Raw genomic sequence first — 15,463 nt, 5'->3', positions numbered from 1 at the left:
CTCAAAATGAGCCTCATACACGTTTTTTTTTTCATTATTTCGACGTGCCGCGAGATCAAAAACATTAGCACATTACTCAATATTTGCTTCGCTTGCTATGTTCGCCTTCAATACACGTGCGTGTGGCCTGCAGGGACGCAGATTAGGATGGGCCCAAACTTTCATTAAACCCTCTCTCGATCGATTCTGAAGAAGATGTTTGGCACGCTACAAAGAGAATTGGGGCATGTTTACCGAGATGCTCGTGGGGCGGTCAAATTTGTCCACTACATTTCGGCAATACTTAGTTTCGTGCGTTTTATTGAATTTCTATCGCATCTTTTCTAATGAACAACTCCCACTCATTTTCAAACGGATGTGTGGATGTTCTGGTCCAAACTGGAAGCACGGTTCAGTTCGGGCCGGGTTTCGGTTTATTTCTCTTTTTTCTTTTTTTTTTCCTTCTCTCTTTGCACTCTCTGTCACAACAATTATTTTTTTCTTCTTCTTCTTTCGTTCACACCTTGTGTCACAACAACTAAAATTTGCCTATCAGGTCTGGCCGAATCGGTTCGGGTGACACGCCTGAGCGCAAAGCCCGCACCTATTGGAAAGTTTATGGAACACCCGGGAAGCCTCGTGAACCGACTTTACTGTTAAACTGAGTTTGACTTCTTCCTTTTTTTGTCATTTCCCATGCTAAATAGACAATCTTAACTTCGAAGCAGCGTTCCGCTCTGTTCTGCTCTGTTCTGGCCCAATGAGCTTCTCGCCGGAAGAGGAGGTAAGAGAGATTAGTGTCCTGAAAGGATAACCATCTGTCGCTAATCCCAGCTGCTCGAGCGTTTTCTGGGACACGGAAAACAGAACACATCGGGGCTGTTCCTCACATGAACGTATGCAAGTGGAAAGGGGGCAAATTACTTAATGGCGAAAATCTGCAGGATTCCTCAAAAGCACCGCAAAACAGCAACTCGCATTTACGAACCCTTTGGATTTTGCCATTGATGGGATCCTCGATCTTCGGTCAGGGGAATCAATCCGTTTCGATTGGGAAATCACTTTGATCGAGGTCAGTGCCAGCCAGTGGTGTTGAGATCGACTGAAAATGGGTTGGGAGACAATTTTTGGTTTGGCTCTTTTAAGTTTGTGATGCTTTAGTTGATTTGTTACGTCAATTTTTTTATATCGATATTGCTCCGACCCTAAGATGCCATCTTGCAAATGTTACCCTTACTATTTCTAAAGATGTACCAAAACCATTGGCCTGGATGTGAGACTCGCAGTGCTGTAGAGATGGATGATGTCAATTCAATCATGAACATTTCAATTTTATCAATACGGTAATAAATCTTTATGTTAAATTTTAATATAGTCATTCCGGTCAATTTTCATCGAAAATCGTTGATATAGCGGTATGCCAAGTAAGAAGGCAAGCGGGTGACGAATGGACCGTCGCGTCGACGACTTTTTGCGAAAATTGGCGGGAAGGACTACATATCAAATTCGTGCAAAGGTTCAGGCCTAAAATGCAAAATTAAAATGTTTAGTACTAAACCAATGTCTGTCAAATATGTTTAGGCTTGATTGGGTAATTTTCCCCACTATTAATGCCTGAATTTTTGTCAAAATAATAAACATTGTTAAGAGACTTTCGGATGGTCTAATTATATCCTCGAAATTTTGTGTATTGTCCTGTTTTAATAAGTTTGGTGCCATCGTTGAATTAATTAGAGTTAACAAAATTTGCTGAGACGTACACAAAAGATTATACACATGGACTTTCGGATGTAATATTCACACAAAACTACAAAAATGACGCGTTCCTTAGCCATGTATCGTATTCACTTTAATTGAACAAATTAGGGAAGTAGGATAAGAAATGAAGCAATGATATTTTTTGCTACTAAAATGCATATATAGAGAATTTTTTTGTTCTCTTTTGCGATATAGTGAGCAATAATCACCCATTCATTTCATTCTACATTCCATGAGACCTTGATAGAAAGGTTGACGAAGAAGGTAAGATCGATCGCATTGAGTTGGAGGTTATATTGTGGTTTAGGTCCCTTTTTTAACACTAGGATGACACTGAACCAGTTAATTAAAACAGTACAAGGACTTCATCGAATTAAATGCAAAATGCAGGGATAACATTTCATACTGGACAAAAGATATAGCGATCTAATTCAACCACCCGAGAGTTCCTGGTTGATATTGCAAAAGGAGAGTTCAAAGACAAGTGTGACATATAATTGGAAGCGGTTCACGGAAGCAAGTGAATTTCACTGAGATCTTCTTTTGAATTTTATTCACAATCCTTTGGAAAGTAGTTTACTATTATCTTAGTTTTCATTTACAATTTTGTATTGCTCCTATGCAATCTTTAGTTTTATTTGGGGATAATTGTCCAAAAAATCGTAAGTATATTGTGCAACACCCAATTCAACAAGGCTGCGTTTGGTTTTCAGAATAAAAATCGGATTTGTCATATCCTGTGTTTGGTAAATGTCTAGGATATGATATATATCAGATAAAAACATCCTGAAAGAGGGAGCGAGATATACTGGATAGAATTTCTCAATAGAGAAGAAGTCTCTTAGGTTGAGGATTTTCTATAGGAATGATAATGGTAAAAAATTGTGAATAACATGGGGTGGTCTTGAACTTCTTTCACCCTCAAAAGTTAACTGAAATGGTTAAATTTTTCCTTATACTTATAAACTGAACGCTGACTCTTTCTAAAATTGATATGGGTAACGCTACCAGGAAGATGCTCGTCGTCCATAAGAATAGTGGGGAGTCAACGGCGTTGTGGTGAAGTCAATGAATAGAGAAGGTCAGAGGGAAATCGTGGGCGAGGGTGATTTGATGGGTGACAGTGGCCACTGGGAAGTTCAAAAGCTTTGGTTGGCCCACCTCTCCGCATCGGATAAGGGATCAGAGAAGGAAGTCCACGGGGATGCACTGCACGTATGAATATGATGGCACGAAGCGCTTTAATGGGAGGGAGCTTGAAAAGCTGAATGAGATGACACCGATGTCTGTCGTTCTCGCATGAACTGTGCGTGTAGAGAGGTGGGGGATGGGGTCTTCGGGGTTTGGCAACAAATCGAATATAAAAGAGCGAGCTGCCCCCGTTTGGGGGGGTGAAGAAGGGGAGGGGAGGGGAGGGTCCTGGTCCTGGTGTTATAGGAGTGGATGGTCATAAAGACGAGCAACTTTGTCAATGTTGTCAAAAAAAGGAAAGATTGCAATATTGAAGCAAAACCCCAACCCCTATTTCCCCTTTCTTTTGTCTTCGCCCTTCCCCTGCTCTTTGTTCTCGACAAGCCCGCTTCGCCTTTTCTTCTCAAATTTCATTTGATATCCTCGGCGGTGGTAATATGAGTTCTTGGAATGGTTGAGACATCGCATTAGTGCTTTTCACGGTCGTGGAGACTCTTATCATAATAGAAAAGGGTGACCTTCGAAGGAGGTGTCAGTGTATTCTACTCGGACATACATAGGTTTCGTACAGCAGAATAGGCTCACTCTCTAGTTACTTCGTGTTTGTAGGGGGACTGGCCAGTGGGCACCATTAGACAACGTGGGTGGGGTGAGAAAAGTGCCCATATTGCTAGGAGATGCTAAACGATGCCCCCCGCAGCAACTAGAAGAGTGCTAAGAGAGAAGATAGTGCCAAAACACAGATGGAGATGGGGGAGCCACGTATTTAATTCGACTGCTGCAGAGCAATTTTTGAGTTGAATATAGCCCCCCACCCCCGTAACACAGAGCAATTTTGGCCTTTGTTGGTGCCTTTGTCCATCATTATATTCGTCTGCTATGCGCCTTCACGACCGGAAATGGTAATGGGAGTCCATCACTGATTGCGCTCCAGTGACGAGTGTGTGCTCTCTTGGTGAAGTCACACGACTGAGGGGCAAAAGCTTTTTCTTAAGTAACATGCTGAGGTCTGAACACGGAAGATTGCTATTCATATTCCATGATACAGGCATATTATCTTCGACCCGAATTTACCCACTTCCGCCTTGAAAAAGAGGGAGAAAGTAAAAGAAGATACCTCCCACATGGAATTGGTCAGATATCTAATAAGCGACAACCCGGGTTTTATATCCGCAAAGGAAAAAGAGGAAGAAACCTATTTTTCGGTCTTGGCATACCGCATCCGCAGCAAACTCTCTTTCGGATTTATCCCACATATGTAACCTGGGCATCTGCATGTTCACGCGTACACAGGTGCATTCAGATTTGCATATTAGAGAGAGAGAGAGAGAGAGAGAGAGAGAGAGTAATCATCTATCATGGACATCAGGAGATAAAAGGCACATTCAACTTACATTCCAGCATATCATGGACTCAACCTAATACATGAGCTACAGGGAACATCACGTACATTGTTGTCTCTGTTGAATGAAATATACAAGATCGGTTGCCTGTCACCAAAACTATGTTAATGCTGCTTTTTAGCTTCACTTCTTCGAATCAATCGAGATGATCCTGTCTTAGCCAATCCTGAATAATAATCACCAACATTTGCCACAAATAGCGGATCCCTATCCTCACTAACATCGTCGATGCTACCAGTAGCATTTCCATGATCAGTCTGTCCTAATTCTCTCGTTAAATCTTCCATCGTTTTCTTCAAAGTAGCTTTGCTGGCTTGTCCTGCCTCCCCCATTGAAATGCCAACCATCGTAATTTTTGGAAGAAAAGGATTAGGTTGCAATTTTTGCTTCACAGGTTCACCAGACAAGCTTTCTAATCTGTGCATGGTACATGAGAACAACATAGTCAGATGCCAGAAAGTTCATCACATCACATTGAATATATGTGCTACTAGGAGACTACCTAGCACCAGCTTCTTTCTGCAGCTTCTGTTGTTCTTTTGACCAAGGATGTCTTAGCCAATCTCCAAAAGGGAAGCGGAAATCTGCTTTTTGTCCTGGGTCAACATGGTGGTTTTCTTCTAAGGCAAGCTTATCTGTCGACTCTTGAGAAGATTCATCTGTTATTATTCCACGATCACCGAGATAGTGGGTTAAATCAGAGGCTCTAATTAAAGATGCTGCACTCCTGAAGAAAAAGGAACTTTAGTGAAAAAAATATAATGGAAAGATCCAGAGCTAAGTTGACCTAAGAAGGCAAATAAGTACTTTAAGTAATCTGAAAGCAGTGACGCCAAACAAAGAGGTTGTAAAATTTCAGACTGTCGTACATATATAGAAAGAGGCCCATTATCAGGAAGAGAACAAATTGGTTCGATGAGGTGCACCTAATTATGTTGTGAAAATTATCCCAATTAAAGACAGAGAACTACAAGATTCCCCAACTCACAATGTAAGTGTAATCCCAGACCAATGGCTCGTAAACTACGGTGTTAGATTACCTAATTTATCGTAAGTTTCTAGTGGTAAGAGCATATGGGAAACAAGGTATTTGTCCAGGCAATATCAGTGTTCTCCTTGTATTAGTAGTACGTACCTTCGCTCAAATGAGTCGATTATATAAGGAAATTTTGGTTGAATCCCAGTGGCTTTGCGCAACCATCGATTTCCCAGGATCACTTTGTCAACAGCATAGAGTAGCTGCATCTCAGCAGCCTTTGAAATGACACTTAAAGGTATACCAGGATGCCCCATCTCTTCCAAAACTTCTTGAACCTTTCCAACAAAATAAATTGACATCAACTAAATCTGCGCTTGAATTGTATCATGCAAAAGAAAGATCATAATCGATATTCAAGACACTATTGCCCCCTAGGTGGCTAAGATAAATGGAGAATCAGCACAACATAAAACACTGAATCTCCAGCAAATAGCTTTGTGGTCACTAGATAGCAAAAGCAAATTGCTTGCAGATTGGAATATGGTTAGTCCACACATCAAGTCTTCCTTATCGTGCCTCAAAAATGTTGGATCGTAGTTTCTCTTCCTTTCCACACATCGAGTCTTCTCTTTGGATAGGTTGTTGACTTGGGATTTGGTTTTTTAATTACTATTATTTATTAAGGAGTCAGGTTTTTTGGAATTGTTGAAGAGGTAAATCAGATGCTGTACCTCTGGAGGCTCCCATAGACTATCTCCCACATCATCAGCAACCTCGGTCAGGTTGTCGTCAATCACATCTTGACGCCGCTGCATGTGCCGAGTTTGAATCAAAGAATGAAAATGCTGCTCAACAGATTCTTCAAGAATGTTGTCAAGCATGTTTTTATCAAAAAAATAAGGAGTATACCTGATAAAGAGAAGATGAGGAAGTAGCTGTTAGATACCACAAAAGACACTGATCAAACATAGTACCAGCAAATAAAAAAAAAACTTATGCATTTATGTTCACGGGTAAGAATATACCAATGAAAAGAAGCATCACAAATCCATTAAATCAAGTCCAATATTCAAATATATGACCAATTTGAAAATAATTAAAAGATAAGGACTAGACTCCTGCCAAAGAAACCTGAAGAGAACTAGGGGGGAGAGAAAGAGAGAGAGAGAGAGAGAGAGCTGCTTGAACAGGGGATGAATATAAAGGAAGGAAGAAAGGAGCTAATGACATTTGGGATGAAGGACATAATCAAGTGCAAAGTGCCAACCAGCAAAAGAACTGCTACCAGGAAATGTCAAGTTCTTGATCAATAAAATTGACCAAATAAAAGTTAGATGCCGCAACAGATTCGAGTCTCAAATCGATAAAAAGAGACGTGCGTCGAAGACCTTACCATTTGATACCGTCTGAAGTTGCTATTGCAATGTCTAAATTTTGGGCACTAAATACGGGCACACCATCAATTTGTCTATTTCCATTACCCTGAGATATTGTCTTTACAAGTTTGTTGGCTGCCTTGACCTTCAAAGGAAAAGGGAAAAGCTTAGACATCCATAAACTTGCGAGCGCATTGAGTAAGATGGTCTTGCCAGATACCTGTTTCTCATTAGGAACAAACTGGAACAAGTGAGGTTTCTCCTGCATAACATTGAATCAAAAGATAAGTGACTATATATCAGTGGGAGGTATAAACTTATCACGGATATCTCAAACCGGAATCTGTGGGTTTCCTGAAAAAGTCATATAAGTATTGTCGACCATTTTCAACTGAAACCCCAGACTTGCAGATTCTCTCAAAAACCTCACATCTCTCTCGGCTTAGATTCCTTTCTACAATCCCACATAACAATTTCTTTGCTATGGGTTAAAAATTGCTCGACGGTTAACCCCCACATTTTAATGAACTATCCACTCCTGTATTTTGTACTGAACAACACAGAAGTTGTAAAGCTTAATCAGATATTTTCAAACAAAACATAATGAAACATATATCAAATCATATTGAACAACAGGAAAGAGGTAGTGACATATATGCACAATACGTGCTATGTATACTAGTGTATATTGTTTAAAAAGGAATGATTCAACACTCATTGGATTGCGGCATAGAAACCACAGAACTAAAAGATGGCAAATGAAGTAGAAAAGGCAATCAACTGATAGGTATCATGTGCACCATACAAGAAAAGAAAACTTTCATGGCGATAGGGTTCAAGGATGTATCAAGGGCTGGGAAATGACATGGCTTTTTAATTGAATCAAAACAGTACCTTGAAATGCTCATATGCTAGATCCAGTCGACAAGCACCCACAACACCACTTGGGATGTTCAACCGCTTAACGTAAGTAACTACAAAAAATACATTCCGATCAGAGTTTCAGCCGTCATCTGAGCATGCTATATAGAGTGAGTCAGTTCAGAAAGAAGCATGCACTCGGTTGAGTTTGAGCAGTAAAATATCCCCCAGTGTAATTACTCATTTCGTGTATACCAATAAGAGCAGACATCTTCCATCAATTTCACTGAGAATAGGAGGCTTCGCAGAGAGAATTGAATGATTTCTAAAGACACAACTATGATCATACAACAGCAAAGGCTACAGAAAAAAAAGAACAGGTCATTAGTCACGTACCAATGGTTGGCAATACCATCGAATATAGTGAAGAGGTTCATCCTAAAGCAGCTAAGAGTCAGAAGCATACTCATATAATAAAAGCAAAATCATACCTGCGTCGCCTAAATCCATGAAGAACCGGAAGACAGGGCCATTCCTCTCGCTCTTAGTAATCGAAGCGAATACCTTCTTCAACCACTCCGGCGTTCTGCACATCAGTTAAACAGCAACAAAAACCCTAAGACGTTCAACCATCGCAACGAAGCAATCGACAGAACAAGGAAAGCACAATTGCACAGTAAAACAAACCGCTTCGAAATGAAGGGAACATCAAAGTGCGTGGACACGGCCATGAGGCCAGTCCCCGAGAGGTCGCACATGCTGAACACCTGCCCGACGAAGGCCGGCCCGCCGCCCTTGCCGTTCGACTTGATCGCCGAAACCCGCACCGTCGACGGGAACGCGCCGGAGCTCGACTCGGCCGGGGCCGATTTGAGCGGCGTCGGATGAGGCGGGGCCGGCGACTCGGAGGGCGAGGTGATCGACAGGGTCCCCGGGAGTTGGACGGGGAGGAGTAGCTTGGAAGGCGGAGGCGGAGAGGCCAGTTTGTGATTGGGGATGAGAGAGAGGAGAGTGGAGTTGAGCAGGTGGGAGAGAGGGTTGGGGTGGTGACGGTGCTTGTGCGGTGGCTCGGGGGAGACGGCCATGGCTGAGCTCCGTTCGGGTGCGACGGTGGAAGATGGAGAAAGGAGGAGGTAACGAGGGATAAGGGAGGGGAACCTTCGCGCTCTCTCTCTCTCTCTCTCTCTCACCCGGCTTCTTCTGGATAGACTGTCCGCGTCATCAGACCGGTTCACGCGCGGTGGCGCGACTTTGCGTGGTTCTATTCTACCGGTGCCTCATCGCTATCGACACGATCAATCAAAGCCAGAGGGCGCAAAGCAAGGTGCGATAGTAAATTCTAACTAAAAACAAACTAGAATATATGTACGCATAAATGTATACCGACTCTTCCTTCTGCTCCCTCTTTGAACCTCGTTCTTGGCTTTGATGACCTCTCCGACGACCATCTTTTATTTTATCATTTTTTGGTCTAACGACTGCTAATTGAGAAATTTTGTTTTTGTTTTTGTATATTTAAAGAGAAAATTGAAGGCCAGTGGCAGTGGGTGCAAGCACGTGGTTCTTAACTTCTTGTGGCTTTATTGTTATGTGTGGTTGTGGCTTTGGCAAACAAAAAAAAAATTGTATAATTCGGGGTACTTTTCCCAATTCAATCCTGCTCATTAAGTCATATGTAAATAGAGATTTATTAATATTTTTTACAAGAGTTCATATGTCTTATTGTTTTAAAGTAAAGAAAAATCACCTGGTAAGTTCGAACCAATTAAAAAATGCCACCTCTTAGATCCGGTAATTCGGAAAAATTGTCCAAAAAGTTATTAATCTGTTTCAATTTTGGCAATTGAATCATAAACTTTTTTTTACGTTTTGTCAATTGATCCTACCTTGCCAATAAGTGAACGTCAACTATCCTACGTGGCACAACCGAGACTGCCGTTGATAAAATTTTCAATATTTTTTAAATTTTATTTGTTATTATTTTTTTCCTTTTCTTTATTTTTTTTTTCCTTACTATGCCTAGTGAGGGTCGTTGAGCCATCACTCTTGGTCGCAATTGTCTTACTAGCAACATTAGGAAAAAAAATAAAGAAAATGAAAGAAAATAAAAAAGGAAAAAGTGAAGAAAAATAATGAAAAATTAACCTATACCGTATAGGACGATTGACGTCCATTTCAGCAATTTTCGAGTAAAGGATAGACTCAATAGACCAAACATAAAAATGTTTAAGACCGAATTAACAAAAATAAAATAAATTATGACTTTTTGAATAATTTTCTCCAGATAATTTGGACCATCTTGTTTTAAAAATTCACTAAGGTGAGAAAACAGTCCCGACCTAACATGGGCCCCAAAACCCAAGTCAATTTGTTTTGAGCTAGTCCGAATTTTTGGGCCCTTAGGGCTAGAAAATTTTCAAATAAAGACTTGAAATGCCCTCAATTTCTCAAATAAGCGCATAAAGTGAAAATTATTTGATGCAAATGTTTGAAGCACCTAATTTTTTCTAAGAAGTGCATGACCAAAGGCATTTTGGTCCTCAACTCTCTTCTTTTTCATTTTTCATTTTTTCTTTTTTTTTTCCCCTTCCTTCTCGCCGGTGGCCGATCTCGGGTGATGGTCGGCCACCAATGACGGCCTCGCCTAGGTGAGTCGAAGGCGGCCCTCGCCCAAGTGGGGTGACCGTCTCCCAAATCTGGCAAGGACCGGCCTCACTTGTGGCGGCGAGGTCAACTCTCGCCAATGGCCGGCCATTGCCCAAGATCGGTCACTTGCGAGAAGGAAAATAAAATAAAAAAGGAAAATAAAAAAAGAACAAAGGAAAAAAAGTAAATAAATAAATGATGATAATGCCTTGGTCAGACTCTCATTTGAAATAAAGTTAACTTTAAGTTTTTATTTGCGAAAACGATAACAATTCAGATTCTTATTTGGAATTTTACTTCCTCCGAGCTATTTCTTCACCCCGGATAAGGGGCCCTTCGTGAAGGAAGGAGCTTCATTATGCCTTCTTTTTACGGCAAACTTTCTTATAACTTCCATACCTGGACCACCTTGGTTCAAGCCAAGAGATAAGCAGGGAAGAATTCATATTTGCGTGAGGTGTCTCTCTCTAAATAAAATATCACTGCCAAACAATACGGGCTGTGGATATGACCACACGGAAACTTGAAAACAATAGGCCAGCAAAATCAAGAGTACGTCTGTAGTCATTCGACACTATAGTGATCCTACTCGCGCGTACCCTTATCGGAAATTTCTTAGCAGCAGTGCTCTGCCCATTCCTGGGGAATCCAGAAAGCACCAACATGATCATAGTGCCAATACCTTCCTCACACAGTCATGTGAACCACGAGTCTCCCCTCCATACTCCGGATCCTTCGCTTCAGACAAGCACAGGCCATAAAACAAGCAAAGACTTCTAGCACATTATCTGATGCGATGGAAGAGATGAACTGAACACGTTCTCGCTTTAAGCTGCTATAGATGCCACTGTCAAAAACTTTACATACATTAGAAGAGATCAATCAGATTCACAAACCCCATCTATGTCCGGAATCATTTCATCAGCACTAGTTGTGTCCCCTTCCGATACGCTATCAGACTTGTTTAATTGCTTAGTGTCCTCAACCATTGCATCACCATTCACACTGCTGCTTTTGTTAGCGTCATTGAATTCATTCAGACGCTTCGCTGATATTTTAACACGCTTCCCTTTGATGTATCGGTACTCCCATTTTGGCGGTGGGTATTTCTTTGTTAATTTCTCATATTTGTCCATCATACCTAGCTGTTGGAAGACTTTTCCCATCATTGAAACAATTGAGACATTGGGTTTCACCCCAAGTTCCTCCATATCAGCAAATACCTAGGCAGGAAGAACAAGGAAAAACGAAGAATCATAAGATATGATCGATGATGGGCCATGAAAATAAATGGAGTCCAATCATGCACCAAGATGGTCTAACCAGCAAGAAGAGATGGCAATTGAAAACATAGGTATCTCATATAAGCACAAGTACATCCTTATAGATGGTGAATAGTGAAAACCGTATGGGCATGTGCATAGTGCATTTCCCAATAATCTTTTAATGAATTGCGCACGTTTTCAGATGCTTGAATATAATGAAGAGCTAAACCATAACCGGAGCAGTGCAAACTTGAGTCGCAGAAATTATTCGAAAATCAATATGCCATGCCTATCTCCAAGAAGATTAGAGTACCAACGGCATCTTTCATGCTCACAGCTCAGAAAAGTGACGTATACTTTAGTAAGACCAAAGAAGAGTACCTCAAACATCTTCTCATGCATGCCCCTCTTATAGTATATTGACACCATTTTGTTGAAGAAAATACGAGGTGTGCCTTCCAGATTTCGGGAAAATATCGTTGCCCATAGTTCCTCAGCTTCGTCAAGCCTGCCATCTTCAGCTAATGCATTAAGCAATATAAAGTAACTTCCCATCGTTCTTCCTTGACCTTTGCTTAACATCCACTTAGTGACCTACGGCAGCAACAGGGTTTATGTGATTTTATAGTAAAGAATTCCAGGCCACTATGCAAGAGATGAGAACAAAAAGGGCGGAAGGGCACAGAAGCTAGAGAAGTGGCACCTGTATTATTCTCTTCCATTCTTTCTCCTTCTCAAGTGTCTTCAAGGCTTTCTTGACTGTGATCAGAGGAAACTCTAGTTCCCAAGCAATAAACGAATCAAGTGCCCCATAAACTTCCTCTTTTACGTTTGACAATCCCTTCACCTGAAACCCAAAAACAGCTGTTTAAAGATGCAAAGACACCATATCTCATGAAACAATTAATTTTTCAGAAAATTCGATGCCCTAATACCGGTTATATACTTATATTAGGTTCCTATAATGTACAGATAAAGGAATGAGATGAGTTCATAAGCATACACAGTCAACAAGCTTTTCAGACTTGGAGATGGTCCCAATTTTCTTCCGTGATTTCCATACTCGAGGATATCTAGGCCGGGGACCTTTCGCCGCGCACACCTAATAATTGTCAAAAAGCCTCATCGTAAGGTGAGGATTGGCCATCTTATGTTTGCACTAAAAGAAACAACAAGACAGTTTCTTTTTGCGATAGAAAATGCACTAGATCGATCACCAAAAAAAAAAAAATTGCTACTGCATCATCTGGGGCAAAAAATCCGTAATCATTCACTCTCTCATTTGCAGGTCAGTGCTAAGCAGTAAACCATGTGGAAAAAGCTTATTCAAATGTAATGCATCGACGAGCTGCTCCGCCATGGTCATTCTTATCGTACCACAATACTTCTAATGTTTCTGGAGATCTGACTTGATTCAAATCTTCTCGTCGTAACTGGCAGCGAATACCTGAAACTAAGCATCCTGAAGAAAAAAAATGGGCACAAAAGAATCATTAAATTTAGCAGATTGAAGCTCAACAAAAAGCAAGTTTCGTAGCAAAGAACCATAAAACGATTCGCAGTGTAACGACCCAATTTCCGGAATAACTCTACAATTTACCGGTGATTGCAAATTCATGAATTTCAAAATAACTCCCGTGTGTCCCCGAGGCCCCGCTGATTGCGGACACAATCGAAACGTCATGCTTCTTTCTAGTACGATGTAATCCTAAAACAAACGATCTTCCGACAGCTTCCAATTATAACGACACGAAACGCAAACGCAAGATTCACTGAATTAGCTGAGTACGCATTGAAAAATGGGGCCACGCCACAGAAAGTGGTAATCGGATGACTGTGCAAAGTTCCGACTCGGCATTATCTCCGCAACACAGAAAACTTACCGTACGGAACAGCGCGGGCCTCAAGTCGAGAGAGTCGGAATTTGATGATTTCCTTCTTATCTTCTCTGAGAATCCCTTTCGCCGTCGAAAACTCTCTCTCTCTCTCTCTCTCTCCCTCACCTGCAAATTTCTATCGCCGTGAACAGTGGAAAGAGAGGGATCCGTCGCAGTCGAGTCCGAACTCCGAAAATCGCAACGGCGAGCTTCGGGTTTGGGCACGAAAGATGGGCTTCTGTTTGGCCCTAAAGTTCGCCACTCAGCAATGTATGGGGCCCGTAAAAATTTAAGAGAGGAAAAATTAGGTCGCTCGTGACAACATTTCTGTAGTAAAATTTCTGCTTCATAAATATTTTCAGAATAAAAATTTATTTAATTATGTAATTTTATTTTGCTACTTTTGAATTATTTTTTTTATTTCACAAGTATTTTTGTAATCACTTGCACAAAAAAAAAAATTACTAAGTAGAAATATTAACTTTTGGTTGAAAGTTGATTTATAAAGCAGAAGTGTTGCCATGCGTGCCCTTTAACAATCGAAACGAAAAGCTTCCTCCAGCTTTTGATTTTTTTTTTTTTGCTTTCAATTATAAATAATAAAAATTGAATAACGAGTAAAATTACTTTTCCTTTCAAATAAGATAATAAGGATTATTCATGACATTCATAGTAGATTCCTCTTTAATGCTTTGAAAAATTGCTTTTTTTTTTTTAGGGAAGACCACTTAAATAAATGTTTCTGTTTGATGACAAACATCGATTCCAACTAGGGATGTGCATGGTCCGGCCGGTCCGGTCCGGTCTACGTATGGAACCGGGAATCGGAGCGGTAGTCCCGGTTCTTGAATTTTTGGGACCAAGGATTGGACCGAGACTAGCGGTCCGGTCCGGTCCCACCCCCGACCCAATGAGACCGCTAACACCAGCTGTCTATAGAAATCTAACTCTTGAAATACAATATGCTTCAATTGCATATTAATTTACAATCTATACCCCCGGTCGAATAAAAAAACACGCGAGTCCAGTTTGCTCACCTTCATAATGAAGGCATGTCTTCACATAATGGTAGGTTTAACAGTGACATTGGTTTAATCGCTGACACAATAGAGGTATATAAAGGACAGAATCGAAAAAACCTGGTCGATGAAGACGTATTAATAGTGATGTTGTTCACAAAAAAGGATTCCACATCCAAGTAGTGTGTAGAAACAAAATACGGGGCTACTCATTGAAATGAACAACTGAAACGCATGGATAATAAGAAATTGCTACCACTATATTAAATGAATTGATTGAATCATTTATTTCTAGAAAGAACGCGTCGGTGTACACTCACCGCACAATGCAATGGAAAAAACCAGAATAAATAGGATAGATTGCATTCATAACATCGAGAGGTCGTCCGAGTTTTAAAGAGAAATTGATATAAACCATTATTGTAAAGTGGTTTCTCTAGCATTCAACTTAAACATGCTTTCATGGTTCCAACTAAACTGCCACTTAATTCTTTCGGGATTCATATCATTATTAACAGGCAAAGAACATGCTATATATGCAAAGCATTCTAGAGATATCTTGTCAATAATGTACAACCTCATAATAGAAATGGCTTGAGAAATGAACATTGAAAACAAACGAAAGCTTCATTTTTTTAATTGTATATATTTATTTATATAAATAATTGGTGGTCCGGTCTGGGCGGTCCGGTGCGGGCCGGTCCCATCCACCCGGAACAAGGGACCGGCCTGCCTGGTCACCGGTTTGCCCGGTCACCGGTCCTATTTATCGGGACCAGAGACCGGATCGCACCCCTAAAGAACCGAACCAATCCGCCCGGTTCGATCCGGTCCGGTCCGGTTTGCTCTCGTCTAATTCCGTATTTTATCATGGGAAGCATTTTATTCATTTTTATAGTGACCACGGTTACACTTATCCCCACCCAAGAAGAAATCCGTTTGCTAGCCTCTGTGGTCCTTAAATGGTTCGAAAATTCGAAAATTTCTTTATCGAGAACGAGGAAGAATAAATTTTTTTCCATCATCACCACACTCTTCTTGATTGGAAAAAAGAAAAGAACCGAGCGGGATTCAAATGCTAAATATCGCAACAAGCACGAAAATGTCAA

General features: G+C 40.8%; 2 protein-coding genes across 2 annotated transcripts; both read right to left on the bottom strand.

Annotated features, from left to right (window-relative positions):
- Window positions 1–4,271: 4,271 nt before the first annotated feature.
- Window positions 4,272–8,777, bottom strand: LOC115742813. The gene is made up of 9 exons (XM_030677314.2): window positions 8,235–8,777; window positions 8,039–8,133; window positions 7,581–7,660; window positions 6,907–6,948; window positions 6,704–6,831; window positions 6,042–6,219; window positions 5,467–5,645; window positions 4,834–5,058; window positions 4,272–4,748 (listed from the first exon to the last, which is right to left on the bottom strand). Exons 1-9 carry the CDS (start codon window positions 8,630–8,632, stop codon window positions 4,436–4,438), a joined length of 1,638 nt encoding a protein of 545 aa, XP_030533174.1. The 5' UTR covers window positions 8,633–8,777; the 3' UTR covers window positions 4,272–4,435.
- A 2,169-nt stretch (window positions 8,778–10,946) lies between these two features.
- LOC115742816 (pentatricopeptide repeat-containing protein At4g21190) lies at window positions 10,947–13,546 on the bottom strand. Its single transcript, XM_030677319.2, has 6 exons — window positions 13,342–13,546; window positions 12,836–12,920; window positions 12,462–12,560; window positions 12,162–12,305; window positions 11,840–12,052; window positions 10,947–11,416 (listed from the first exon to the last, which is right to left on the bottom strand). Exons 2-6 carry the CDS (start codon window positions 12,917–12,919, stop codon window positions 11,072–11,074), a joined length of 885 nt encoding a protein of 294 aa, XP_030533179.1. The 5' UTR covers window position 12,920; window positions 13,342–13,546; the 3' UTR covers window positions 10,947–11,071.
- Window positions 13,547–15,463: the final 1,917 nt, after the last annotated feature.

Source organism: Rhodamnia argentea, chromosome 10, assembly GCF_020921035.1.
Source record: "Rhodamnia argentea isolate NSW1041297 chromosome 10, ASM2092103v1, whole genome shotgun sequence".
NCBI lineage: Eukaryota > Viridiplantae > Streptophyta > Magnoliopsida > Myrtales > Myrtaceae > Rhodamnia > Rhodamnia argentea.
The sequence above is the reverse complement of the archived record's forward strand: the minus strand, read 5'-3'. Positions and strand labels throughout refer to the sequence as shown.

Coding starts and splice junctions, on each gene's coding strand:
- LOC115742813 (XM_030677314.2), bottom strand. CDS start 8,632: ATGGCCGTCTCCCCCGAGCCACCGCACAAGCACCGTCACCACCCCAAC. Junction 8,134..8,234: donor GTTCCCTTCATTTCGAAGCG/GTTTGTTTTACT, acceptor ACTGATGTGCAG/AACGCCGGAGTGGTTGAAGA. Junction 5,646..6,041: donor GTCTATGGGAGCCTCCAGAG/GTACAGCATCTG, acceptor TTTGTTGGAAAG/GTTCAAGAAGTTTTGGAAGA.
- LOC115742816 (XM_030677319.2), bottom strand. CDS start 12,919: ATGCTTAGTTTCAGGTATTCGCTGCCAGTTACGACGAGAAGATTTGAA. Junction 12,561..12,835: donor GAAACATTAGAAGTATTGTG/GTACGATAAGAA, acceptor GACAATTATTAG/GTGTGCGCGGCGAAAGGTCC. Junction 11,417..11,839: donor TGCATGAGAAGATGTTTGAG/GTACTCTTCTTT, acceptor CTTCCTGCCTAG/GTATTTGCTGATATGGAGGA.